The sequence below is a fragment of the Neoarius graeffei genome, chromosome 4 (assembly GCF_027579695.1).
Source record: "Neoarius graeffei isolate fNeoGra1 chromosome 4, fNeoGra1.pri, whole genome shotgun sequence".
Taxonomy (NCBI): Eukaryota; Metazoa; Chordata; class Actinopteri; order Siluriformes; family Ariidae; genus Neoarius; species Neoarius graeffei.
The window spans coordinates 114,043,021-114,069,701 of NC_083572.1; the positions used below are offsets into that span (position 1 = coordinate 114,043,021).

The following is a 26,681-nucleotide window of genomic DNA, read 5'->3' on the forward strand; positions in this document are numbered from 1 at the left end:
GGTATTTCAACAGGGGTAGCACAGGAAAGATTGTCTCTGCACATGACTTTATGAGCTAGAGGGTGAGAAGGTGGTAACAAAGCAGACCCACATGTGTAGTCCTACTCACTCAATGAAATCACAACAGAAACATTTTGTCGCTCAGATAGCTTCTGTCTGGAGTAAATAACTCTCGGCTTTGTGCATTCAATGCATGTAACAAGTGATCTGGCCGTTTGTACACTACACATCAGAGAATCAGCAAATGGCATGATGGTGACTTGAGAAGCATCAGGTTCGCTGGACGCTTGTGGGACCTCGACATCAACTGTAGCATGTTTTGTTGCAGGTTTGTTCTGTTTGATTTTCAATGAAGGGCGATCATCCTCAGTTGTGTCAAGATGATTAACATCATGATAAGCTTTATAATGCATTCCACTGTCATCCAGGACAGGATCTGGCAACCAGTCCAAGTCTGCAGCATCTAGTGATGAAGGCTCACAGCAAGTTACATCTTGACAATTTTTTGATCTGAAACGTATACTGCCTTTCTCTACAATGGTTTGCTGTCCAGTTGTTGTAAGAAGTGACTTGCCTGGTGTAATACTTAGTGAGCTTGGTCAGATCCATCTCTGGAAAAAGTGCTTTCAGGTGTCGCTTCAGGTGCTCTATGACATCATCTGAAACAGGGTCCAAGGCCTGAAATGGTTCATCCTTCAATTTGAGTTTCAAAAATCTGTTTCTGATAACAGACTGCACTGGTTCAATAGCTTCCAGCCACATTGGCTTAACTTCTGCTTTTGACATTCCAAGTTCTCTTATGGCTGCCATGCTGTTGCATGAATTCAAGCAAGCTTCAATGTGGTCCTCACAAGCTTGCCTTTCAAGGGAAACATTTTGCAGACCAACATTAAGAATGCTCATTATCCTTTCTGCTGGATTGATCCAACTCTGGCCTGGTGCACATCGTGCCAAAATCAACATATCTAAGTTCAGCTCCTTGAATAAACATATGGCTGCACGTTTTACTGACTCAATTGTATTCCTGGGCGGCACGGTGGTGTAGTGGTTAGCGCTGTCGCCTCACAGCAAGAAGGTCCTGGGTTCGAGCCCCGTGGCTGGCGAGGGCCTTTCTGTGTGGAGTTTGCATGTTCTCCCCGTGTCCGCGTGGGTTTCCTCCGGGTGCTCCGGTTTCCCCCACAGTCCAAAGACATGCAGGTTAGGTTAACTGGTGACTCTAAATTGACCGTAGGTGTGAGTGTGAATGGTTGTCTGTGTCTATGTGTCAGCCCTGTGATGACCTGGCGACTTGTCCAGGGTGAACCCCGCCTTTCGCCCGTAGTCAGCTGGGATAGGCTCCAGCTCGCCTGCGACCCTGTAGAAGGATAAAGCGGCTACAGATAATGAGATGAGATGAGAAGTGTATTCCTCTGATCAGTTCCCCCATCAGTAAACTTCATCATGATGGGTGGCATCACTTCCAGTTCCTTCATTATTTTGCAAAGAACGGCACTGTGCCTGAATGGTGATGCTCCTTGGAACACTGAATCATTCACAACAGTTGTAACTTTGCCATGAACAAATGACTTGTCAATAGTGTCAGGGACCTCACGGTGCAGAACGACTGATGGCGTCACAGATGATTTGGTCATGTCATGGTCCATAGCAACAAGTGTTGTACCAGTTGGCGCAATGCTCTTCTTGCCTCGTACCCCAGTGGAAACAGCTTTTCCTGGATCCCCGAAAGGAATCTTCGCCTTATCGTCACAGAAGAACAATGCCAGTTTACCCTTCAGCTCTATGGCTCTCTGTTTCACATATTTCAGTTGTGCATTGCAATAATGCTGATCAGGGTGGGATTGTCGCAACTGTCGACGTTGAATTTTGAACTGTACTTGAATTCTGGAAGTGAAACTCAAAGCAGCATGAGAATAAGGATTACGTGGTGCAAACTGCAAACGAACAAGGCTCTTTGAAGGGATCTGGGTTCCTTCAGGGCACTTTTCTTTAGCCTGTCCTATGAGGTCGTTTAGGGACAAAAACTATGAAAGACGAGCTGTGTTGTGTCTGCGTTCATCAGCAGCAGATACCTCTTCAACAACACTCGAAAGGACCTCAAAAAACTGATCATATGTTCCACTAGGGCGACCAGGATTCAAGTGACGAAGATCAGCCAGTAGTCCAGGCTCTCCAAGAAAGGCAAGTCTTAGTCGTTCTTGTGTCACAGAATGAGCAGCAGCTGCTGCGTCTAAAGTCAGTTCTTTATAAATCATGTCTGCAACACTAGGCATGATAGTTGCCACATTCTTGAGTTTCTCTTTAAACAATCTTTTTTTGTGCTCTTGTGTGATATTCCTTCAGCATGGGCCTGACTTGCTGAAGAAATCTGGCTCCCTGTGTTAGAATTTGAGGCTCAGTGCGATGCTCAGGGACTGCAATCAGGCACAGGCCTGTCACAATGGAACCTCCAGGGTGGTACCTAAGAATATCTACCGGAACTGACAACTGGAGACCTTCAATGAACCGATGCCGCTCGCTGCACATTATTGTTGAAACAATGTGTTAGGTGAGCATCTTCATCAAACACCACAGGTTTCATCTCACCAGCAGATGTAACAGCCTTGTCCAAAAGAGAATACATCTCCCTGACGCCAAAAGGATTCTTGTTTCTGTGTTCTATTGTGGCATCCTCTCCTAAAGTCTGACAAGGATGATCCCTTGACTGATTTGATCGCATATTCTTTAATTGTTGGTCGAGATGTTCCTTGTATGCCAATAAGCAGTGTGCTAATTGTTTGATGTCTGCGGTTGCATTTTTCCATTCAGGTGTTGAGTTTATTACTGGCTGTAATAGGAGACTGTAGAGGGCCTGAGCGTGACTGTCAAGCTGTGAAGATGAAAGGGGAGAAGCTTTCAGTTTTTTTCTCTTGTGATCATTAAAGCCAGTGAAGTCATCAAACGCAGGGGGAATCGGCAGGACTCCTTTTTTCTTCTGGGATGCAGTGTTAATTGTGTCATGGTGGTTCATGATATACCATAAGGCATTGCACATCACCTGCAAATAAATACAGATTAAATGACTCGCAATAACCGTACTGACATAGTACATTAAATAATATATTTGCTTCAAGACACTGCTTTAATTTTTAAAACTATTAAATTTCAAAACATTGCCATGAAAGAAGTGTAGCTTAATAAAATCAGCACGTATTAAAGACAACTTGCACACCAACATATTATTTCTGCTATTAAGTGTGATTGAAATATTAGAAAACATTCAAAACAATACATGAAAAATACTGACATGTAAACACAACTATTTTTTATAGTACAGGCATTTCAGATGTCATTAAAGTATTAAAATGCATATTTCGACATGTTAATAAAATTAAAACCACCACCAGGACTAGCTAACAGCACTAAAAGATAGGGGAAAAGTCTCGGACAGAAAGAGAGGAGGTGCAAATGACAAGAAATAGGCATTGTCGACATTTTAATATGCACTAGCAAGCAGTTATGTGATGCATCTACAAGGATCCCAACATGTCTGTTTCCTTTTATGGATACCTGAAAGCACAAAATTTTAAATAAAAAAAAAAAAAAACAGGTCACTTTTTTTTCAAGCAGGATACGGTCAAATTGTTTTCATAACTGCCTAGTTTGCACTCAATCAAATTATCTTTAATACTATCAATATCATGATCAGATACGTACCCGAATGAAGTAAGAACCATCTTTTTTTGCATGCGCCCTTGGAAAGTCCAGTTTCTTTTCTTGAAACAGATCAACAAGTTTGTTGAACAGCTCGTCTTTTCTATTTAAACCACTCTGTACACCACAGCTGCAACAACAAAAAAAACAACCTAAAATTAACTACTTTAATATCAGATACTGAACATAAAGGTGTAACAATACACTAGCGCTGCGATACATGTATCATTATATGACAGTCCAAATCGCAATACAATACATATCACAATACTTTCATCAAGTTAAATTGTTCCTCAAATCACCACCTGAATCATAATTTAGCCTTGAAATTTTTAGGCCATATTTTACAAATTCCTCTTGCTGTAGTTAATCAATGTTTTGTGTATATCTAATATTATTAAGTGATATCACTCTAGTTCTTAAAATGTGACAATACATGTCGTTCAGAAGGAAGAAAGTAGATTTCAAAAGTATCATTTTATATCGCGAAAGTTTTCTACAAAATTAATGTATGGTATTGTGTAGGCTTGGGAAGATTCACCGATGCACATCGGAAAATCGATACGACCTGTTAAGATGCAGTTGCATTGATTTGCAAACGTTGCATCGGAAAAAAACGCACATAAACTCGAGATGCATCGTATCTAAACTGTCTGCATCGATATAAACCGATTAATATCTTAATTTAATACATATAATGAATAAATTATAACATAACAGTTTAGAAAAGGGTCTGGTATTTCTGGGTTTCATCTCTCTATCTCTCTCCTACTCAAGTCTCGGCTCAAGTCTCGCGCGAATAGGCGGGTCCAACCTAGCTTTCGAATAGGATAGAGGCGGAAAGTCAGCCAGATAGCGGTTAACATGGAGGAAGACAAAACAGACATTGTTCATTCGGTGGTGGGTTTCAAGTCTAACGTATGGAAAGATTTCGGGTTCTACAAGCGAGGGGGAGAGCTGGACAAGACAACGGCCATATGTAAACTCTGCCGTTCCAGAGAGACCTGTAAGCACTTTATGTTGTACTTCCTGTGTTTCAAAATAAAAGGCACAGCTTTAATGCTTCAAGTGCCATAACTTGAACTACTCTGTATTCCATGGTGCACTTTTCTTCTGCATTGCATCGTATCGAATCGCATCGTATCGCACTGGACCGCATTGTATTAGAATTAAATCGTACTGTATCGCACCGTATCGCAGCATGCGGGAGAATCGTATCGCATCTTAGCACTGGCAATTTCATTAATCTTGAATGTATCGAATCGCTGGCAGTGCATCGAGATGCGTATCGTATCGCTTTGATTATGAAGATTCCCATCCCTAGTATTGTGTGCCTCATATTGCAGTATCGTTTATATACAGCTCTAGTACATGGTAGCACATCTCAAGTGTCGGGCTAAAAAGATAATTAAAAGCAGTTTGAAGGGTGAAAATAAATGGTAGTCTAAAATGTGATTTTTATGTAGTATGTTTGTGTTCAATAAATAGGATGTCACCTTTTTTGTCAGATCTAAATATTTATATCTATCATGTCTATCTTTGGATCATTATGGTGGATCTACATTGAACACCTTGATTCACTATTTAATGTTCACCGCAAGATTTTAAATGAACCTGAAAGAATTCTCAGACTTTTCGGACCATGATTAGATGTAAATATTTCATTGAAATGGATTAATATATTTTTAATTGAATTTCTTGGGATACCTTTTCCCAACTATACAACAAAAATATGTTCAGATACCCATTTTGAGAGCATAGGAAATCATGCTCCTTTTTAAATCTCTTGAAATTTACAGATATTTAATTGATATGCTATATTTAAAAACAAGAAAATTCAAGTTAGCTTTTGGAATATGGTCTGAGTGGCTATATTCAAAGTATCAAATGTTCATTTATAAATTAATAAAATGAGGTTTAAATTTGAAAATAGTCAACACATTTGGAAGTAGAAAAGAAACTATGCCTAAATGTATTTAATTTATTTAGCATTCTTAAATTACACAAAATTGATTCACAGAATAGTGTGTATATATAGGAATCCACTTTTGATAGCAACATGATAAATACTTTTACATACAGTTTTGCTGTGAAACTAGGACAATATTTGGAAATTTGATCTTTTGGCCATATATTTATAATTATTGTCATGTTCATAATTTATTGATTCAATGCACCTCCTTTCTGATATTGCACCATTTAAAAAAAAAAGGTGTCTGCGAATTTCTATCTACGAATTCACTTTGTCTACAAATTCACCAATCCCCTTTTTATAATTGTACAGATATATTTGATATTTATATATTTAAGGTAATGTAATGCTTTTAATGTTCATGCACTTTTTAAAATGTGATTTTACAAATACAAATTTATGTTTATAATTTCAGGGTTCTTCTTTAATTTATTAAATATTTGTGGGTTGGGAGATCTATGGGATAGCTTCATGGCTAATCCCTTACTAGATCATGCTAGAAAATCGTTTTGACTTGGACACATGTTCAGTAATTTTCAGATTTATCTACGTATACGCACCTGCTGGTCTTCTTCGGTGGAAACTCACGTCTTCTCGCCATGAGAATCTGAAAAGCGTCGATAGTCTTCGCTGTAGCTTCGTTGGCAGCCGTTTCCAAAGGGTTGTCCACTGGGATACAAGTATACTTTAACTTTTTTACGCCAAAATTGGCCACAAGGTCACCAATTATAAGACCAGGATCCACATCAAAATATTTCGTTGACGAGTTTATGTCCGGATCTGTGGAGGCCTTGCTTTGAAAGATTTCCCCTTTACCGTGTTCACTATGGTAGTGGTAAAAAATGTCTCGCACAGTCAACAGTTTTGAAAATGATGTCAACGCCTTAATGCTGCCAATGTGTTTACAAGGATCAATTTCAATCGCCACGACGACGTGTGAGAACATGGCAGCCGCCATTTTCCCAGTGAGTGACAAAAACTTCCGGTTCACGCGGTTGGGTTATATGTAAAAGTCGCGACTGGGAAAAAAACGAAAAAACAAAGTTTAGGGTCGGGCGGTACGGATTAGGGTCGGTCGGGTAACCGGAAACACACTTTTTTTTTTTTTTTTGGCCCTACTGTAATTACAGTGGTAGACAGTCCTACTGCCGTGGCAACGCAGAAAGAGGGTAAACAGACACTGCTTTACGATACAGGATTCATCTGAGCATTACAGGAAGATGCACATGTACGGAAATAGGCAGAAATATTGGCAGAAACACCCGGGCTGCTGGTATGGTTTGGATTTATTTGGTAAAATCCATACATGTAAAAGATACAATATAAATAGTACTGGGCAGCACGGTGGTGTAGTGGTTAGCGCTGTCGCCTCACAGCAAGAAGGTCCGGGTTCGAGCCCCGTGGCCGGCGAGGGCCTTTCTGTGCGGAGTTTGCATGTTCTCCCCGTGTCCGCGTGGGTTTCCTCCGGGTGCTCCGGTTTCCCCCACAGTCCAAAGACATGCAGGTTAGGTTAACTGGTGACTCTAAATTGAGCGTAGGTGTGAATGTGAGTGTGAATGGTTGTCTGTGTCTATGTGTCAGCCCTGTGATGACCTGGCGACTTGTCCAGGGTGAACCCCGCCTTTCACCCGTAGTCAGCTGGGATAGGCTCCAGCTCGCCTGCGACCCTGTACAGGATAAGCAGTTATGGATGATGGATGGATTGACTGATGATATCAGTTTTTGAGATTTGTAAATTTATTGCATTCCGTTTTTATTTACAATTTATTGCCAACTGACCTAATGAGTTGCAATTTGGTCCTCCAGCTGTTCCTTTTTTGTACCTTTAACTTTTCCAGCCTCTTATTGCCCCTGTCCCAACTTTTTTGAGATGTGTTGCTGTCATGAAATTTCAAATGAGCCAATATTTGGCATGAAATTTCAAAATGTCTCACTTTCGACATTTGATATGTTGTCTATGTTCTATTGTGAATACAATATCAGTTTTTGAGATTTGTAAATTATTGCATTCCGTTTTTATTTACAATTTGTCCTTTGTCCCAACTTTTTTGGAATCAGGGTTGTACAGTATATTCATGTATTGATAACACTTGTTATGAGTGAGAAATACAAAATGTACAAATATTGTCTAACTTAGCTGGTGGAAATTACTCATTTGCTCATATTCAGGGTTGTGTAGCATTAAATTTCAGTTTATAATTAACCAAATTGTTTGGTTTTTTTAGTTGTTAAAATGATTTGAACTACTGACCCATTTTTCCTCCTTTGATCTAGATGAGTGGTATCCTGTCTTCTCCTTTTGCCCTCATTCCTACACACCTTATATTTACATCTGCAATAACATCAAGGGATCCAACATTGAAGTCTGATGAGATTAAATGTGAGAATCTGGATCCCACAGAGAGTTCTGGTAAACACCAAATGTCCTCTCTCCACACTAATGTCTCTTGCAAACGAGAGCAGGAAGAAATTCACCCCTGTTCGCAGTGTGGGAAGAGTTTCACTCGAAAGCATGGTCTCAAAGAACACCAGCGGATGCACATGGGACAGAAGCCGTATCAGTGCTCACACTGTGGGAAGAGTTGCAGTCGAATGAGTGATCTCATAAAACATCAACGAGTTCACACAGGAGAAAAGCCCTACGAGTGCTCAGAGTGTGAGAAGAGATTTAGCAACCAGAGTGCGCTCCGAACCCACCAGCGCAGTCATACAGGAGAGACGCCGTATTCCTGCTCGCAGTGCGGTAACAGCTATAAATACCACCGTAATTACCGGCGTCATCAGCGAGTTCACACAGGAGAGAAGCCGTATCAGTGTTCACATTGTGAGAAGCATTTTAGTGAGCGTCGTACTCTCGTAGAACACCAGCGAATTCATACAGGAGAAAAACCTTATAGATGCTCGCAGTGTGAGATGAGTTTTGCGCAACATAATGCTCTCCGACAGCACCTGAGCGTTCACGCAGGAGACAAACCTTACTCTTGTTCAGACTGTGGGAAGAGTTTTCGACAAAAGACTTCTCTAAAATTACACCAACACATTCACACAGGGCAGAAGCCGTATCACTGCTCACAGTGTGGGAAGAGTTTCATTCACCTGTCTAATCTCCAGATACATCTCCGCATTCACACGGGAGAGAGACCTTTTCATTGTTCTCAGTGTGACAAGAGTTTTATCGAGAGTGGTTGTCTGATACAGCACCTACGAATTCATACAGGAGAAAAGCCATATCACTGTTCAGACTGTGGGAGGAGTTTTAGACAAGGGAGTACTCTCCGAAACCACCAGCGCATTCACACAGGAGAGAAGCCCTATCGGTGCTTGCAGTGTGAGAAGAGATTTAGTCACCAGAATTCTCTCCGAATACACCAGCGCGTTCACACGGGCGAGAAGCCATACCGGTGCTCAGAGTGCGGGAAGAGTTATACTCGCAGACTTAATCTCCGAAAACACCAGCGTTTTCATGCAGGAGAGAAGCCGGATCCCTGCTGACACTGTAGGACGAGCGATTGGAGACGTTTTCAACAACGCGGCTGAGAATGACAAAATGCTGCAGCTCTTATGGGAAATTTGAAGGTGTTATGCTCGGACATCTGGCACTTGTGCTTTTTCTTTCACTGCTCTTTATCTCTTTGTCCAGTGTTCAGGTTCAGAGCTACATGTCTGTACTACATTGTGCTCTTACATCCAGCTTCCTGCTTTCATTTCCCACTCATCTGAACATCTTCAAGATGGTATTTAAGGGCTTGTTTGAGTGGATGCAGCAGCTTCATACCGACTTCTCTTGTTTCTGTTTTCTGAGAATTTACTTGTTTGACTTTATAAATGCTTAATTTATTTGGTACATTTTGCTTTTGTTGATATTGTTTATTTCCTGTACGTACTTTCCCCTATTTGTGTTGTATAATCCCTGTCCTAAATGTAGGATTTGGCTGCTATTTTTCAGCTTGGGGTTTTTGTTTCTGTGTATTGGCTAGGTAGGGAGCTACGTCAAGGTCAGACTATACAAATCCAGCTCAATTTTGAGATGGTTTTGTTATGGGTGATGGATTTCCAACATCAAGCCCGAATATGAACATTGGGAACAACTAACGGGCCTGGTAGTGTGACATCATCAAAAGCCATGCTGCACCTGCGATGCCCAGTGTCACCCCAACAAAAAGTCTAGCATGTCAGTTTTTTGTATTTTTCTGACCTACTTTGACAACTCCTGCTCCAGCATATTCCTTGGTAGCTATGACTGACAATTTCTTGACCCTCCACCCCAATGACACGCTAGGAAATGAATGATGATTGGTCAGGGTCTCTGCCCAGACACGACAATAATTTATGGCACTGATCTGACATGGTGACCATTATAGGGGTGTTCACACGGCAACTTTTACTCCGGTGTAGCACCGGGGCTGCCCCGGTAGAGCGTTCACACGGTACAAAGTTATACCGGTGCAGCCCCTGAAAGCTGCTTAAACCGGTGCAAATCTAACCCTGCTCGGGAGGTGGTTTAAGAAATTTACTCCGGAGTAAATGCTAGTTTGCGGGGCAGCACCGATATAAAATGGGCCGTCTGAACGCTACAGGGGTAGACTCGCTACGCGTGAGGAGAGTTGATTACATACGGGCATTGCATAATTTGCATCCTGGTATTTTGCGCTTCCAAAATGGCGAATATCAACAACAACAGAACTGCGTGTCTTCCAGTGTTGCCAGATTTGGCAGTTTTAAGTGCATTTTGGCGGATTTGAACATATTTTGGGATGGAAAACGTCAGCAATATCTGGCAACACTGGTGTCTTCATCCACGTTGTTTTCCCGGCGCTTGGTGATGCCATGACAACTGGGAAAAAGAAGTACATTTTCACACATGCGCATATTTCATTTCCGCATTATTACTATCGGAAATGATAGTAATAATGATAGGAAATGATAGTAATAAAAGGAAATATCAAAACTTTATTACTATCAAAGGAAATGATAGTAATAAAGTTTTTGCTACTATAACACGGTCGCAGAAACTGCCGTGTGACTGCAAGTGGGGCTGCACCGGTGCTAACACGCTTCTCTCTAGTAAGCAGGGTTGTGACGTGTGAACGCTGCGCAAAATTTACACTGGTGTAAGATATATCGCAACAAAATACATCGGTGCAGCATCGATGCAAATATGTGCCGTGTGAACACCCATGAGACAAAAATATTTTGTCTGATCCTGACATTAGAGAATCCGATTGTCTTTTGTTTGTGTGCTTCTTTATTGCCAGGAGACCACTGACATGGTAATGCCTTGAGCAAATACACTCCCCGGCCACTTTAATAGGAATTTGTTGTTGATTCCTGTTCTTGGCTGCAGGAGTGGAACACAATGTGTTCTTCTGCTGTTGCATGCTGAGATGCTTTTCTGCTCACCACGGTTGTAAAGAGTGATTTATATGAGTTACTATATCCTTCCTGGCAGAAAAGCTCAAACCAATCTGGCCATTCTCTTCTGACCTCTCTTGTAAACAAGGCGTTTGTTTCCACCTACAGAACTGTCACTCACTTGATGGGTTTTTTTTCTTCTTTTCGCACCATTGTGTGTGAAAACCCCAGGAGATGAGCAGTTTCTGAAATACTCAAACCTCATACTCCTCTCATTATCTGTAGCCGCTTTATCCTTCTACAGGGTCGCAGGCGAGCTGGATCCTATCCCAGCTGACTACGGGCGAAAGGCGGGGTTCACCCTGGACAAGTCGCCAGGTCATCACAGGGCTGACACATAGACACAGACAACCATTCACACTCACATTCACACCTACGCTCAATTTAGAGTCACCAGTTAACCTAACCTGCATGTCTTTGGACTGTGGGGGAAACCGGAGCACCCGGAGGAAACCCACGCGGACACGGGGAGAACATGCAAACTCCACACAGAAAGGCCCTCGCCGGCCACGGGGCTCGAACCCGGACCTTCTTGCTGTGAGGCGACAGCGCTAACCACTACACCACCGTGCCGCCCACCTCATACTCATCTAGCTCAAACCAACACCCATACCACAGTGAAAGAAAGTCACACCTTGAGATCACAATTTTTCCCATTCTGATGTTTGAACATTAACTGAAGCTCTTGATTTGTATCTGCGTGATTTTCAAGCGATTGGCTGATTACAGAATGCATCAAACAGAACAGCAGGTGGATGTGTTCCTAATAAAGTGGTTGGTGAGTGTATGTACATGTTGTAATTTGTAAAGAGATCACCAGTGAGTGTTTTTTATATACATCTCCCATAAAATATGTGTAAAAATATTTTTACACCCTCAGGGTAAAATTCAAGTAACTCTTAGTGTGGTTGAGAAATTATTGAGAAATCTCCAAGCTGCTGGATCTGTTCATGTACCTGCTCGTATTCTGAAAGTGTGGCTTCAATCCTCCAGAAAATCTGTCAGAAATCACTTTTGGCTGGTATGTTGCCTGATGACTGGCTCACTGTTAATGTGACTCCAATATACAAAAAAGGAGATACCCAACCTTGCAACTACTGGCCACTGTCATTGACGTGTATTGCTTGTAAACAATTGGAACGTGTTTCACAGTAATAATCATGAGTCACCTTGAGAAATTCTCACTTATCGGTGACGCACAGCATGGTTTCAGGAGTGGAAGATCATGTGTGAGACAGTTGGCTGGACTCGTTGATGACTTGGCCCAAATACTGGATGACGGGACAAGTTGACCTCTGCATAATGCAGTTTAATAAAGCCTTCGATGTAAGACCTCACCAGCACCTTCTTGCTATACTTGATCACCTTGGCATCAGGGGTATAACAAAACAGCGGATTGAAGGTTTTCTCATAGGAAGACACCAGAAGGTCGTCATACTGTAGATGGGCAGACTTCGAGCTCCCCTGTGGCTTCTGGCGTGCCAGAAGGCACTGGTTTTGGGTCCATTACTTTTTGCGATCTACATTAATGACCTATCCGAATGTTTTTCATCAAGTGTCGGACTGTTTGTTTGCTGATGATCACGTGCTCTACCTGATTATAGCTTCTCCATAAGATTCTAACGTCCTTCAAAATGATCTTGATTAACAGTGTAAATGGGACTCTTCCTGGTAGATGAAGTTTAATCCATCCAAATGCTCCGTTATTCAAATGGCTCGCAAAAACCAGCCATTTGTTTCACTGCAAGGTGAAACATCATCCCTACTTGGGGTTGAGTTATGAAATTATCTCAGCTGGGCAAAACATATAAATCAAACTGTTGCAAAGTCAAACAAAATCCTTGGTCATCTTAGAAGGAATTTTTGGAACTGTTCAAAATCTATAGAGGACATTTTGACACAAGACTCTTGAGACCATGACTGGAGTACTGTAGTGCAGTTTGGGAGCTTCATTAAAAAGTTCACGTTGATCTGGAAAAACTAAAAAAAAAAGAACAGCACGGTTTGTTACTAACATCTCAGTAAGACCACAAGTGTAACAGCAATCGTCCAGGACCTGAAATGGGACACACTCCGAAAATGTCACCATGCAGCTGGACTCAGTGTTGTATGAAGAAGCTTGCTCCCTAACTCCATCCAATACACGTCGCTTGCTTGTAAACCATGGGAGCAAACCATGAACACATTATCATAAGCTAAACTACAGTAATATTCAGACAAATAAGGACTGTTGCTGTTTCTTGTTCAGTCCGAGAACTGTCCCACAAAGGAACTTACTTCCCCCACATCTTAAAATTGCCAAAGACATACCTACATTGAAGGATCTGCTTGCCAGCATTAAAATTAAGTGCTATAGCCATGCATACATGATGATCTGCGCATGTGTAGCCACTTATGGAGGCAGTTTATGCAGTAACAAGATGACACGTTAATGTTTTAGTTTTAAAACGCATCACTTTTGGTATATTTACGCCTGGTGTCCACACTGCTGCGGACTTTTTGAGCCCCAAAAATGGGAACTTTTGGAAATGCAGCTGGCATTGTTTTAGTTAAAAAGCTCCAGGGTGACATTTTAGTGTATACGGGCAAAAACTGAGACATTTGGAAACGATGACGCAGACACCCACATTTGCTTCCTGATTGAGACTCCTCAATCACAACGTATCTTTCCCCGATTCGTCCCACTCCTTTCACATGACACATTTCTCGGGGGGGGGAGCAGAACCAGCTGTTTATATCAGCATGCTATATGCCCAGTGTACATGAAGGGCCATGTAATATGCATTTTTAGGTGTGTTAGTGTGGATGGAGTTTATTTCTGATATAGAGCCAAAATGGTCATCTGGACAGAGATCGTTTTAAAAATAAAACATATTAATGTGGATATAACCTCACGCACACTTATGACTATCCATAAGTGTGTAAAATGGGTCATTGCATTGAAAATTAACTTGGGTGTTTTTTTTTGTATGTGTGTGTGTGTGTGTGTGTGTTTGTTTATTTAAGGGTCATAAAAGGAGATAAGCCAAGGAGACAGTCAAAGAACAGAGTATACATAGTTTTCACATGACGTCACAGAGTCGGGGATTCCCTAGTGGCGGCCATCTTGTGGGTCAAGCTTACTGTACGGGTGACTGAGCACACATTGTAACGCACGAGTACAAAGTCTTCAAAAGAACCCAAGCAGGCTATTTAAAGCTAGCAATGGTGCACACCTGTTGTATTCACGGCTGTCATAATAGGTCAGATGATGAAGTCAAGCGGAGCTTTTATGGAATTCCCACTGTACGGGAGCACAAAGGCGAGCAAACAAAGAAACTCAGCATACAAAGGAGAAATCTATGGCTTGCGAGAATCAACCGCAAGGATTATCAGCCTTCCAAACACAGCAAAGTCTGCGCCGATCATTTTATAAGTGGTAAGTTGTTTAAATAAACAATCAATTGTGTTTAAGTTTGTTTTTGGAAACCAGAACATCGTGTAAACAATCTCTGGAGAATGCCTAACTGGAACCGCTGAGTGTACGTTTACATTGTAATGTACACTTAATATCGCTTGTTTGTCACGTTTCTATTTGAAACTTGTCACTTCACTCACGCAAGGGTCATTTTTGAAAAACATTTTAGGTCTATTCTGTATGATTTGATTTGTGTTTAATCAACCAGGGATGCAAACAGCGCGCCTTTTGGTGGATGCCACCTTTTGGCGGATGCAGCCTTTTTCACGGCTGAATTGCGCAGATCCGATTTTTTTTAAAGGGGGGGGGGCATTGGAGTGTCTGATTATAATTTCAAAGTAAATTCTGTATTAAAATTACTAAATAAGCAAATCCGTTACAGTCCATCAAACAGGAAGTATAAGGATGAGAAAAAAACAGTTTAAATCGGAAAGCTGCGCACATTTGCGCAACCCAAGTGGCGTGCAGGACTGCACAAATGTGCGCAGCTTTCCGATTTAAACTGTTTTTTTCTCATCCTTATACTTCCTGTTTGATGGACTGTAACGGATTTGCTTATTTAGTAATTTTAATCCAGAATTTACTTTGAAATTATAATCAGACACTCCAATGCCCCCCCCCCTTTAAAAAAAATCGGATCTGCGCGATTCAGCCGTGAAAAAGGCGGCATCTGCCAAAAGGTGCGCTGTAGAATATATAAAGTTGTATATGTCAGACAGCCTTTAAAGTTTGATGAAGTCAGTTTCAGGCTTTGGAGCAGGCTTTGGCAGTTTCAGGCTTTGGCAGTTTCAGGCTTTGGCAGTCCTGCATAGTCACTTGAAAATGCGTTTTTGTCCACTTCGTGGGGTCAATTCCCCCAATCAAGGCCAGTTTGGCTGCATACCGTTGTCGTGAGATGTCGTCTAATGTATCTATATACTTCTGTTTGCTTGACTTTGCCGACATTGATGTTTATTTTAGAAAACTGATTATATAAATTCATCCAAGATAACGTAGCCGGTAATGGCGATGGTCCGTTTTGTTTGCCCCACAAGATGGCGGCTGGAGGGCGTTCCCCGGAATGCCGTGACGTCAGTGAAAACTATGTATAGTGATGTATGTTAATAAAAAGATTGAAACATCACTGAATCATACTTGTGCACATATACATTTACAACCATATGTAAGAATTGGTTACACTGAAAATATTAGTCTGCTTAAAAAGAAAGAGGAGGAGAATGGGGAGAGGAAAGGGAAGCAAGATGGTATGGTCCACATTTCAATAACAGTCTCTTCAAGGTGTGACTGGATTCCATCGTTTAAGAAACTTCTGCATTTGCAGTCTTGAATTGCATTGCTTCCTCTGTATTATACACTTCCCATAAGTGTTATATCCAGTATTGGAACAGTAGGCTTTAACCAGGTTAGTTACATATTTCACAACTCCTGTGAGTAGAATCTGCAGAAGATACGCCCATCCTATACCCTCAGCCTTCTGAGGAACAACTAGCAGTGACTGTCATGTTTCTTTAGGGATTTGAACATTAAAAACTAAAATATAATCTCCATTCATTTCCAGACTGAAATATCTCAAGAAACTTTGCATTATTTTCTTGATTATTTCTTCAAAAGCTGCTGCAAAAACAGAACTAATTTCCCCTGTTAGGAATTAACTCATTTCCTGTTTAGTTAATTGCTTATTTTGGCCAAATTGAAACAATTAACCACTTCATATTGAAAATTTCATTCTACAGCTGCTGAAAAGTTTTGTATATTCCGTGCTCTTGACAGCATTAGCAAGTGAAAACTTAGATTTTTATACGGTTTAACACCTATACTCTAGAACCACATTGGGTTTCATTGCTGGCAGGGAATAAGCTGGTCTAGGCAGCTCAAGACTGGAGAACATCACTTGGTCTTTTACTAATCTTCAGCTGTCCTGTTTCAGTGAATCTGTGTCCAGTATAGACTCTGATCCCAGTTATTTGCTAACAGGACTGAAACCCAGTGTCGTCTTCTGCTGCTGATGTGTCCATCCACATCATCTCACCACCGTTATAGAGTGTGGATATTTGAGTTACTCTCGGCATGTCTGGCCATTCTCTTCTGACCTCCCTCATCAGCAACATGTTTGTGCCCACAGGATTATTTTTTGTTTTTTGCACCATCCTGTATAAAAACTCAAGGATGTCGTGTGTGAAAATTCCAGTAGATAAACTGTTTAAAAAATACTCAACCAGCCCATCTGACATCAGCAACCATGCCATGGTCAAAGTCACTGAGCTGAATGAGATTTTCTCCCCATTCTGATGACTGATGTGAAAAATGGAAGCTTGCGATGTGGATCTGCATGACTTTTATATGTTGCGTTGCTGCCATGTGATTGGCAGATAATTGCATGAAAGAGCAGGTGTTCCTAATAAAGTGGTTGGTGAGTATCTAATTATATCAACTTTTAGGCCATGTTGATATTTTTATGTTGATTTGTTTGGATTTTTTTTTTTTAATTGATGTGTCAGCCCTGTGATGACCTGGCAACTTGTCCAGGGTGAACCCCGCCTTTCGCCCGTAGTCAGCTGGGATAGGCTCCAGCTCGCCTGCGACCCTGTAGAACAGGATAAAGCGGCTACAGAAGATGAGATGAGATGGTGTGTTCGTAGAAGAGATAAAATTCTGAATTTCCAAGTATTCAAACGTAATTGATTTTTGCATACATGTCAAGTTATACAGTTTCCCCGTATTTTGGACAGGAAAATGCAATTTTTGGCTAATACGGTGTACACTGATTTTCATACGGGAAAATTACGTTTTGTATCAGAGATTTTTTTTTTTCCGTTACTCCGAGAATTTTCTTAGCATCCACCATTTATTTTTCAAACACATGTCCAGTGAAACGGAACTATTTTCAATTTATGTGGTTTTATAGTTTCACGTGGTTTTCTTGGTCATTTGTGGTTGAGCAGTCCTCGTGTACACATCAAATTTAACAAGTTTTATCTTTTTAAAATAGCATCTGGAAATGCAATGGCAAAGAGAAAACGTGCTGGAACTGGAAAACATCTGAAGGAATGGGAAAACAAAGGATGGATCCAGGCGTCTTCGAATGGCCCCAATATTCGTTCTATGTTCCATGCAGAAAGCACATTAAAGTGGCAGCTTCAGGTTTTTATGGTGTGTGTGTGTGTGTGTTTTAATATATATAAAGTTTTTACTGTTTGCATGTAGGAAAGCTATGTAGGTGCATTTAGTAATTATTAAGTGATCAATCTCATTAAATCAGTCTCATTAAATTTGAAGGTTAATAATTAAATTGAATCAGTCTCATTTGAATCATTTAAATTGAATCAGTCTCATTTATCATTAAATCACTCATGGAATCAGTCTCATTAATTAATACCATTAATTTTGGTGCTTAATAATAAATTACCAAACAGCTAAATTATGGTATATTCCAAATTATTATGATCACTTACCGTATTACATAACTTATATGCACCTTTTAGAATTCTTTGGGAGATTGTGTGACCTCATAAATATTGGAACACAAACATGCAGTTTCAATAATAAATGAATTTATTATAACAAAGATAAAAATGGATAATGGCAGTTGAAATATATACAAACAGTGAGATATACTTGATGAGTGTGTGTGTTGTGGTGAAAACAAAAGATTACCTTTGTGTGCTAATTAAGATGTTTGTGTGTGTCAGGCCTGGTGAGGCCTAGCTTGGTTGCTAGCTAAGACAAAGGAATGTTATCTAAGTAAAACAAAGAATTAGCACGTGTTGCTAATGTGTGCTTGTGTGTGTGAAAGGCCCTATGGCCTGAGCAGAAGGCTAGCGTGGGATGCTAGCTAGGTATGTTTGTGTGTGTCAGGCCTGGTGGGGCCTGCTGACCACGTGTTTGTGTGTGCTTAGATTAACCTCGTGTGGCTAAGCTAAGACAAAGGAATGCTAGCTAAGGAGGGTGTGTCACCACGTGGGGTTTGAGAATGAAGGATTTAGCTCTGGTTGCTAGCTAAAGGTGTGTGTGTGGGGGAGGACCGCCACATGTTAGAGACAAAAGATTAGCTCTGTGTAGCTAACTCCACGTGGTGGAGGCCTTGTGATCCCTTGAGACAATACAATTAGCCCTGGAGGCTAATGGTACAAAAGAATTAGCCGTGTGTTTAGCTAAAGTGTTTGTGAGGCCTGGTGAGCTAGCTTTGGTTGCTAATTAGACAAATAATTAGCCGTATGTGGCTAGCTAAGGCCCAAGGATCCTACCTCGTGGAGTTAAGACAAAAGGTGTTAATAAGGAATTAAGAGAAGCATGCAAAGCCTATCTATTAAACAACTGAGAGATTAAAACAAAAAATCAATTCAACACGCTGCGTGTCTATAGTGTAACAATTAAACGTGAGTTTAAATTCACACTACTTCAATAAAAGCTAATTCCTAAGACTAGGTTTTGTCCAAATGCCAAGTCTTACTCAGTATCTTGCCTCTAGCAAGATTATGAAGAGATGTTCCGAGACTTTTGGAGTTTCGCCATTGTGGAGCACGTGAGGTGCTTCCGTGAGGTGCAGAGAACTTCTTGATCTGACGCGTGGTCGCTCGTGATGAAAAGAAAGTCTCTGATCAAATAATGTGCACAGCTTTTGAGTTAAAAAGGATCCAGTCGCTTCTTAACTTTAAAATAACTGCCTGGGCTGCAGTAGTACGTACTTATAAGGAACAAATGAAAAGCCGGTTGTAACTCAAGCTGAGTTTGAAATTGCGCGATCTTAGAGTCTACCGTGGCCAAAGGTAAACAAAGAAAAGCGCGAAACTCTGATTCTTGCAAGAAAGAAAAGAAAAGACGTCTGTTCTTGGGTTTGCTCGGGTGGAGCGAGCGATTCCTCCTTGTGTCCGTGTTGAATCACGGCGCCGAAAGAGGAGGAGCTAGGAGTTCCCGGGTTTCTTATGCTTTCATGGAGGATGTGACGTTGGTGATCCCGCGTGACGCAGGTCAACGCGGAAGCTGGTGATGGGAGTTATAGTCCTGAAAGGGACTGTTGTAGTTCTTAAACGGACTGTGTATTGTGCCTACAGCTACATGTACCAACAGATGTATATTGGGGAAAGGTCTTTGATGTAAAAGCTGCTCTGGGTGTTGCCAGGTTTCCAATGCTGAAACAACTTTTTACTGCTTTGCTGTGCCTCCCACAGAGCGATGCAGATAGTGAGAGGGCTTTTTCATTGGTTAGGGAAATTCATCCTGAGGACAGAAAAAATATGGCTGCAGACACATGAACTGCAGATCTGCAAATTAAAATGAAGTGTGATGAGGAGCTACAACTGCGACCCAAGCAGTGATATTATAGCTCGTGCCAAATCTGCAACATCTTTGTACAACAAAGAACACTCCAAAAAGGAATAAGATTCAAATTCTTGTTATAAATTACTGGGAAGATTTTCAGCTTAATTTATTATTTTCACTTATCCTTGTTTACATAATATACTTGATGTGGTTCAGTCATCTTTAGTTGGATCGAACACTACTTGTGGTGTCAACACTTTTTTTTTTCTCAAATGGAACTTTTACTAACCTTCATTTCCTGTTTGACATGATTATATATAATTTATTACATGTAACCTACTATTTTAATTAACATACCGACTTAGTACTGCTGTTATATTTCCAGTAATTTTCTTCGGTGGAATGTAATATTGTAGGTGATGTCAACACTTTGTCAAAGAACTTTGTGTAATTTTTATGAACTATTTAATATTAATACATTTTATTTGCAAAATTTACATCAATAATTCTGGTATTACTGATACAATGTATATTAAATAATTAAGTTTATAGTTCAGTCATTCTCTTCAGTAGATAATTGTTGACTTGACTGGACATATAGTCCTTTTTAATTCAGTTGTTTTCTCTGGGATCTAAAATTTCTTTTTATTCAGTACATGCTTATTTGATCCCTTTAACTTGATGCAGTGTGATAAATATGCCTATTACAATAGGAGTAATACTCTAACAAATGATGTGCTGGCTCAACGTAAAAAATTGATGTAACAATTTGCATGGATATTTTCAAGTTATTTCAACTTGCCTAGTATTGAGTACATGCCACAAGACTTCTCTAGTTAGGTCAACTCAACTACTTTAGTACAAGCAACATGATTTGCCTTGTCCTTTACAAACTTATTTAAGTTGAACTGACTTAATTTTAATTGTGTTAAAATTACTCCTTTTTAGTTATTCTAACTTATTTCTTTTCCTTTCATTCTACTCAGAAATGTCCATGCAAATTGTTACCTAAATTTTTTTTTTAGTACAAGAACTTATTTATCTAAGTCAAAATAAATCACGTTTAAATTCCAGTTTTATGATCTGTTTATTTAAACACCAGTCAGCATCTCATTTACAGTAACAGGACTGAGTGTATATTGACATTGTAATAGTACACAAAAATGTAGCCTTCATAAAATAAATCAGGAAACTTACAACATAAAATAGCCCTGTAAAACTGTCTCAAAGATTGAACATATTGACAGTCATGCTCTTGAGACTGATTTGAGTTCTTTTGTATAAAAGTACATTACTTTGAACTAGGTGTAGTTAATAAACTCAACAGTACACTGACTATACAGTATGTAAACAACACATTGCAAATAACAGTGCAATATTTCCTCTTTAATTTGAGGACAGTTTAATTGTCTAACTCGTCACTTTTTTTTTTGCACAGCAGTTTATTTTTTAGCAACATTACCTTAGGACTTGCTTTCAGATCATCCAACTCGAGGAATATCTTTTGAAACGCAAAGTATTTTTCAGTTCTTTTGGGTAGCTGAGATTGAGTGCGTATATCAGCCCCATTAGCAAGGCACAGGCTCTGGGAATATCCACATCCGTTAGGACCTCTGTTCCCTCCAGGACGATCTTTGCACGGGCTGCAGGTACGGTATGCCACCTCATGTTGTGACAATCTTCATCAGTTCGCCCGTAATATCCCCATCACCATCCTGGTAGGCCAGAATCAATATAAATGTTTTAAGGATTTGTAGTGGGAAAATTTCCACATAGACACACAGTTCCTTTATGTAAACATGCCCCCGCTATTTTTTGTTTAATTGTACAACACTTTACACAGCCACAGTTATCTATTCACTGCACCCTCATCCACAGGATTGTCCCCTGCATTTAGGGGATTGACATACCTCTTCAAAAGCTCAGGCTTAAAGTCATCAATGGTGTGAGGAGTGTGTTTCCAGCTCCTATGAGAAGCAAACGTTCCATAAATGTTTGTTTAGAAAGGACAATTTTCAAAAACGCAACACATGGCACAATGGTGTAGTGGTTAGCATGGCCGCCTCACAGCAAGAAGGTTCTGGGTTCGAGCCCAGAGGCCGGCGAGGACCTTTCTGTGCGGAGTTTGCATGTTCTCCCCGTGTCCGCGTGGGTTTCCTCCGGGTGCTCCGGTTTCCCCCACAGTCCAAAGACATGTGGTTAGGTTAATATGGGACGGCCTTGGGCTGAGGTGCCTTTGAGCGAGGGACTGAACTCCCAACTGCTCCCCGGGTGCTGTTAGCATGGCTGCCCACTGCTCTGGGTATGGGTGGGTGTGTGTGTGCTCACTGCTCACCAGGGATGAGAATGAAAAATATTAAAAAAGCCAGGGGTGTGGGGGCCGCAGGCACCCAGCGGGGCCCAGGGGGCGGGAGCTAATGATTTTTGGCTTTTTTTTTTTTTTTTACCCCAAAACTAATAATTTTATCAGCAAAAATTTGCAATTTATTTGGAAATAAATTCCCCTTCTTGGTGGACTCCCAGGTGAAAATGATTAATCTGGTACAAGAGACTTGTTTTTAATCAATTCACATTTGATGATTTCAAAAAAATCAATGCACCTTTTAATATAAACGAGCTCTACAGTATTATATTTCTGCATTTTTGCTATTCATGTCTTTGAATGCTCTAATCCTTTACAATGAAGTGCAAACCAGAAAAAAGTTCTATCATATAATTCTCTTCAGCGTTCTTCTGATGTTATCATGGTCGCAGGAGGTCTTGCATATTAAGCAGGCAACATTCAACATCACTCATCACTTCCTGTTGTGTTACTCCCTGGTGAAAAATAAATGTGCTAAGTGTACTAAAATTGAGCATACTTTTGTGTACTTGAAGCCACACTAATCATCAATATACTTCAAGTGTGTTTATGATTAGTTAACTTGAGGCATGCTATTTTGGAACAACTAATTTTGTACTAAATATATTTTAATTGTAATTAAATTGTAGAAAAGTGCAACTTGAAGTGTATGTAGTGTACTTTTTTGTGCTACATTACACACAACTTTCACTTAAAGTATATTTTAGTATAATATATTTCTATAAAGTGTAATATAGTATAATTATTTTAAAGTGTGTTAAAAGTGTTAGCGTGAAAGTGTGATGTTAGTATACTTTTTTTATATATTTAAAAAAGTACAATTTGTGTAAGTACATTTTCAATATACTATTGAAAATATGAATATACTTTAAATACAATAAAGTATATTTATTTTTCACCAGGGCTAATTAGGTTTTATCTGGACAGGATGTTGTGTAATGTAATACAGATACCATACGGTCAATTTGAAGATCAAGATGGTGATTTTGAATTAAAGAACAGGCATGTACAATGGGCATTACATGTTGGAGGTTTTTTTAAATCAAAAAATGTAAGTTCATCTCGGCCTAAAAAAATGTGGGCAGACGCTCCCGCACGGCACATGCCAGCAATCTCCCCGTCCCCCCATGAAATGAGCAATAAGTAAGAGAGTTATACATGCTATCATACCTAAAATTTTATCAGAAATATAGATATGATACTATGATTCTCCCCAACAAGCTACATTAGATAAGCTAACCCCATTTATAAAAGATGCCATGGCATTGATTCGTGCGATATACATTATAAATATAATGAATCATTGAACAGGCAAAAATTATTTTCAACCTACCTTTGTGTTTTTTGGTGTGTATGTGAAGTTCGATAGTCCTCGCCCCTCTACTAGTGGAGTTTATCATGTCAGAACACAATGAGCAAAGTACTTTTCCTGGGACGTCTATTTTCCATATGTGATCACCGAGCTTCGTTGTGACAGTCTGCTTGTCGATCTCCCATCGAAAACAGTTCTTTATTCCTGCACCTTTATCAATCTCCCTCGCTCAATCCTCTTCTTTCTTATCTAGGGCTTTTGCCATTGTCAATCTCATCTCATCTCATTATCTCTAGCCGCTTTATCCTGTTCTACAGGGTCGCAGGCGAGCTGGATCCTATCCCAGCTGACTACGGGCGAAAGGCGGGGTTCACCCTGGACAAGTCGCCAGGTCATCACAGGGCTGACACATAGACACAGACAACCATTCACACTCACATTCACACCTACGCTCAATTTAGAGTCACCAGTTAACCTAACCTGCATGTCTTTGGACTGTGGGGGGAAACCGGAGCACCCGGAGGAAACCCACGCGGACACGGGGAGAACATGCAAACTCCGCACAGAAAGACCCTCGCCGGCCACGGGGCTCGAACCCAGGACCTTCATGCTGTGAGGCGACAGCGCTAACCACTACACCACCGTGCCGCCCGCCATTGTCGATATGCTAAAATATCCCGCCTGAATGCATGGGTCTTTCCGATATTACCAATGCGTATCGTCAAACAGTGTGCACGGTTGGTGAACCGCAATTGCAAGCCACGCGTGGAGAGCATGCGCACTTGTTTATACGCTGCACGCGATGGGATTTCCCAAAAATTCTACCGCAAATAAGTCGAACATTGTCACAAAAGTGAATGTTAATTACGACATGTCGAAAGACTTGAGTGTGTTAACCCGGAGCCCACCAAGAATCAAGACGTTATAAGGTGACCACAGATCGTTAACCACACCCACGCACACCCCTGAAAATTTCTCAACGGATTTACATTGATCTCAAAAACGATCATTTTGGTCTGAAAAAGTCGGAAATCCGCCGATCGGCGGAAAATTCTCATCCCTGGCTCATGTGTGTGTTCACTGCTTCAGATGGGTTAAATGCAGAGAGGAAATTTCACAAGTGTGTGATGAATAAAGTTGTGCTTTCTTTCTTTTTTCACAGTTTCCTGTTTCTTTAAATGATGCTCAAAGTATTCTCTTTCTGTGGGAATAGTGTTGAAGGGGCAACATGGACATTTAAATGGCAGTACAGTGGGCAATGTCACCGTCTCAGGGGTGGAGTGACTTCCTGACAGGTGGGTTTGCAGGCTGCCCCATGCTTTAAATCAGCAATAGCACTCCCAATAAAGACAAGGGACAGATTCTCCACCATGGCCATGTCTAAGTCGATAATGCTTTAATAGATCTGTCTTTCTTGGTGTTTCAAATTTGCAAATTTTACAGGCCCGCTTCATTTTAAGTTTCTTGAATGTAGGTCACTCAGAAGGCTGTGGTGCTACAACTTGTGCAGCTTAAGGACAGTAAATTTTATTTAACGGTTTTTGACTATTAAGATGAAAAACAAGAGAAAATGCACACAAACTACTGTGAAGAAGTGGGCAGCGGGGACCTGCACGCTCGGGCTGTTAGAACCACCCGCTGAATGAGGGCGTGGCCGCTCCTGTGGGGTCCCAGCAGAGTCTCCGCCCTGCTGCTGCGATGGCTGACTAACAAACCCAGCGCGTGCTCAGTCACTTTGAGCGAGACTTACCAACCCCATGGATCATTTTCTTAGAGTGTATAATGTGGAATAAAACAATCAGTGCTTTGGATTACACTGGAGAACAATTTGAAAAAAAAAATGTTCTGTTGAGTTAGATTTTTATGCTGATTAAAATTAAAATTGGCATGCTGATTCCAAAATTGCAGTCAGTTTTTTTTTCTAGCAGGTCAAGTTTTTTCTCCACAGTTACCCTCCAGATAAGCAAAATTCCAGTGTAGTAAAACTATTTGAAGGTTATGGAAGAACGTTATCAGGGTAGATGGGATGTGAATATGATGGCTGACTATTGTTGGAGCATCAAATGCGATAGTCCTCAAGTTGAACACTCCAGAAAGAGCTATAAACATAATTTTTTACCTTAACTACTTGCACAGGCGGCACGGTGGTGTAGTGGTTAGCACGGTCGCCTCACAGCAAGAAGGTTCCGGGTTCGAACCCAGCGGCCGGCGAGGGCCTTTCTGTGTGGAGTTTGCATGTTCTCCCCATGTCTGTGTGGGTTTCCTCCAGGTGCTCTGGTTTCCCCCACAGTCCAAAGACATGCAGTTAGGTTAACATGGGGCGGCCTTGAGCAAGGTGGCTGCCCACTGCTCTGAGTGTGTGTGTGTGTGTGTTCACTGCTTCAGATGGGTTAAATGCAGAGGATGAATTTCACTGTGCTTGAAGTGTGCATGTGACGAATAAAGGTTTCTTCTTCTTCTTCTTGCACACAATTATAATTACAGTAGCCATATCCTTTGTAAAAACATGTTAAATAAACATTGCAGTCATGCCTGTTTCTTTCATATTTCATTGTATGTCAATATTTATACATTTTTATAAAACAAGCACATATCTGTTAAGTACAGTATTTTTCATATTTTTTAAGAAAACGGGGATCCTATCGTTCAAAAACTTGACGTGATAGAGAAAAACTGAGATGAGTTTTGGATTCCGCACCCAAAAATTAGTTAAAAACAGCTGTCAGACCAAACTCAACAAAACTTGTGTTCCCCAGTGTTAGAGCCTGGAGTTTTTTCTCGTGTATAAGAGCTCATGGGTGTCTGTAAGGGAAAAGGACAGATTGTGTAAGCCGGGCATGCATGGGGAACTAAAGGTTCACATGTATGTTTTTGCGTTTAACAAAAATATTTTCATTATTTCTTACTACATTTTTAGAAATAAAATAAATAAAAATTAAATATACAACAAATATAAATCTCTAATAAATTTAAAGACATGCAGGTTAGGTTAACTGGTGACTCTAAATTGAGCGTAGGTGTGAATGTGAGTGTGAATGGTTGTCTGTGTCTATGTGTCAGCCCTGTGATGACCTGGCGACTTGTCCAGGGTGAACCCCGCCTTTCACCCGTAGTCAGCTGGGATAGGATCCAGCTCGCCTGCGACCCTGTAGAACAGGATAAAGCGGCTACAGATAATGAGATGAGATGAGATTTATAAATAAAAAGGAGAGAGAAT

General features: G+C 40.7%; 1 protein-coding gene across 1 annotated transcript in view; it reads left to right on the forward strand.

The window, feature by feature from the left end:
- LOC132884669 (zinc finger protein 271-like) overlaps positions 1–26,681 on the forward strand; it is a 56,443-nt gene that overhangs the window by 22,753 nt on the left and 7,009 nt on the right. Inside the window, exon 4 of the mRNA XM_060918505.1 lies at positions 7,937–9,149. Coding sequence (XP_060774488.1) covers positions 7,937–9,149 — 1,213 coding nt within the window. The remainder of the gene's footprint in view (positions 1–7,936; positions 9,150–26,681) is intronic.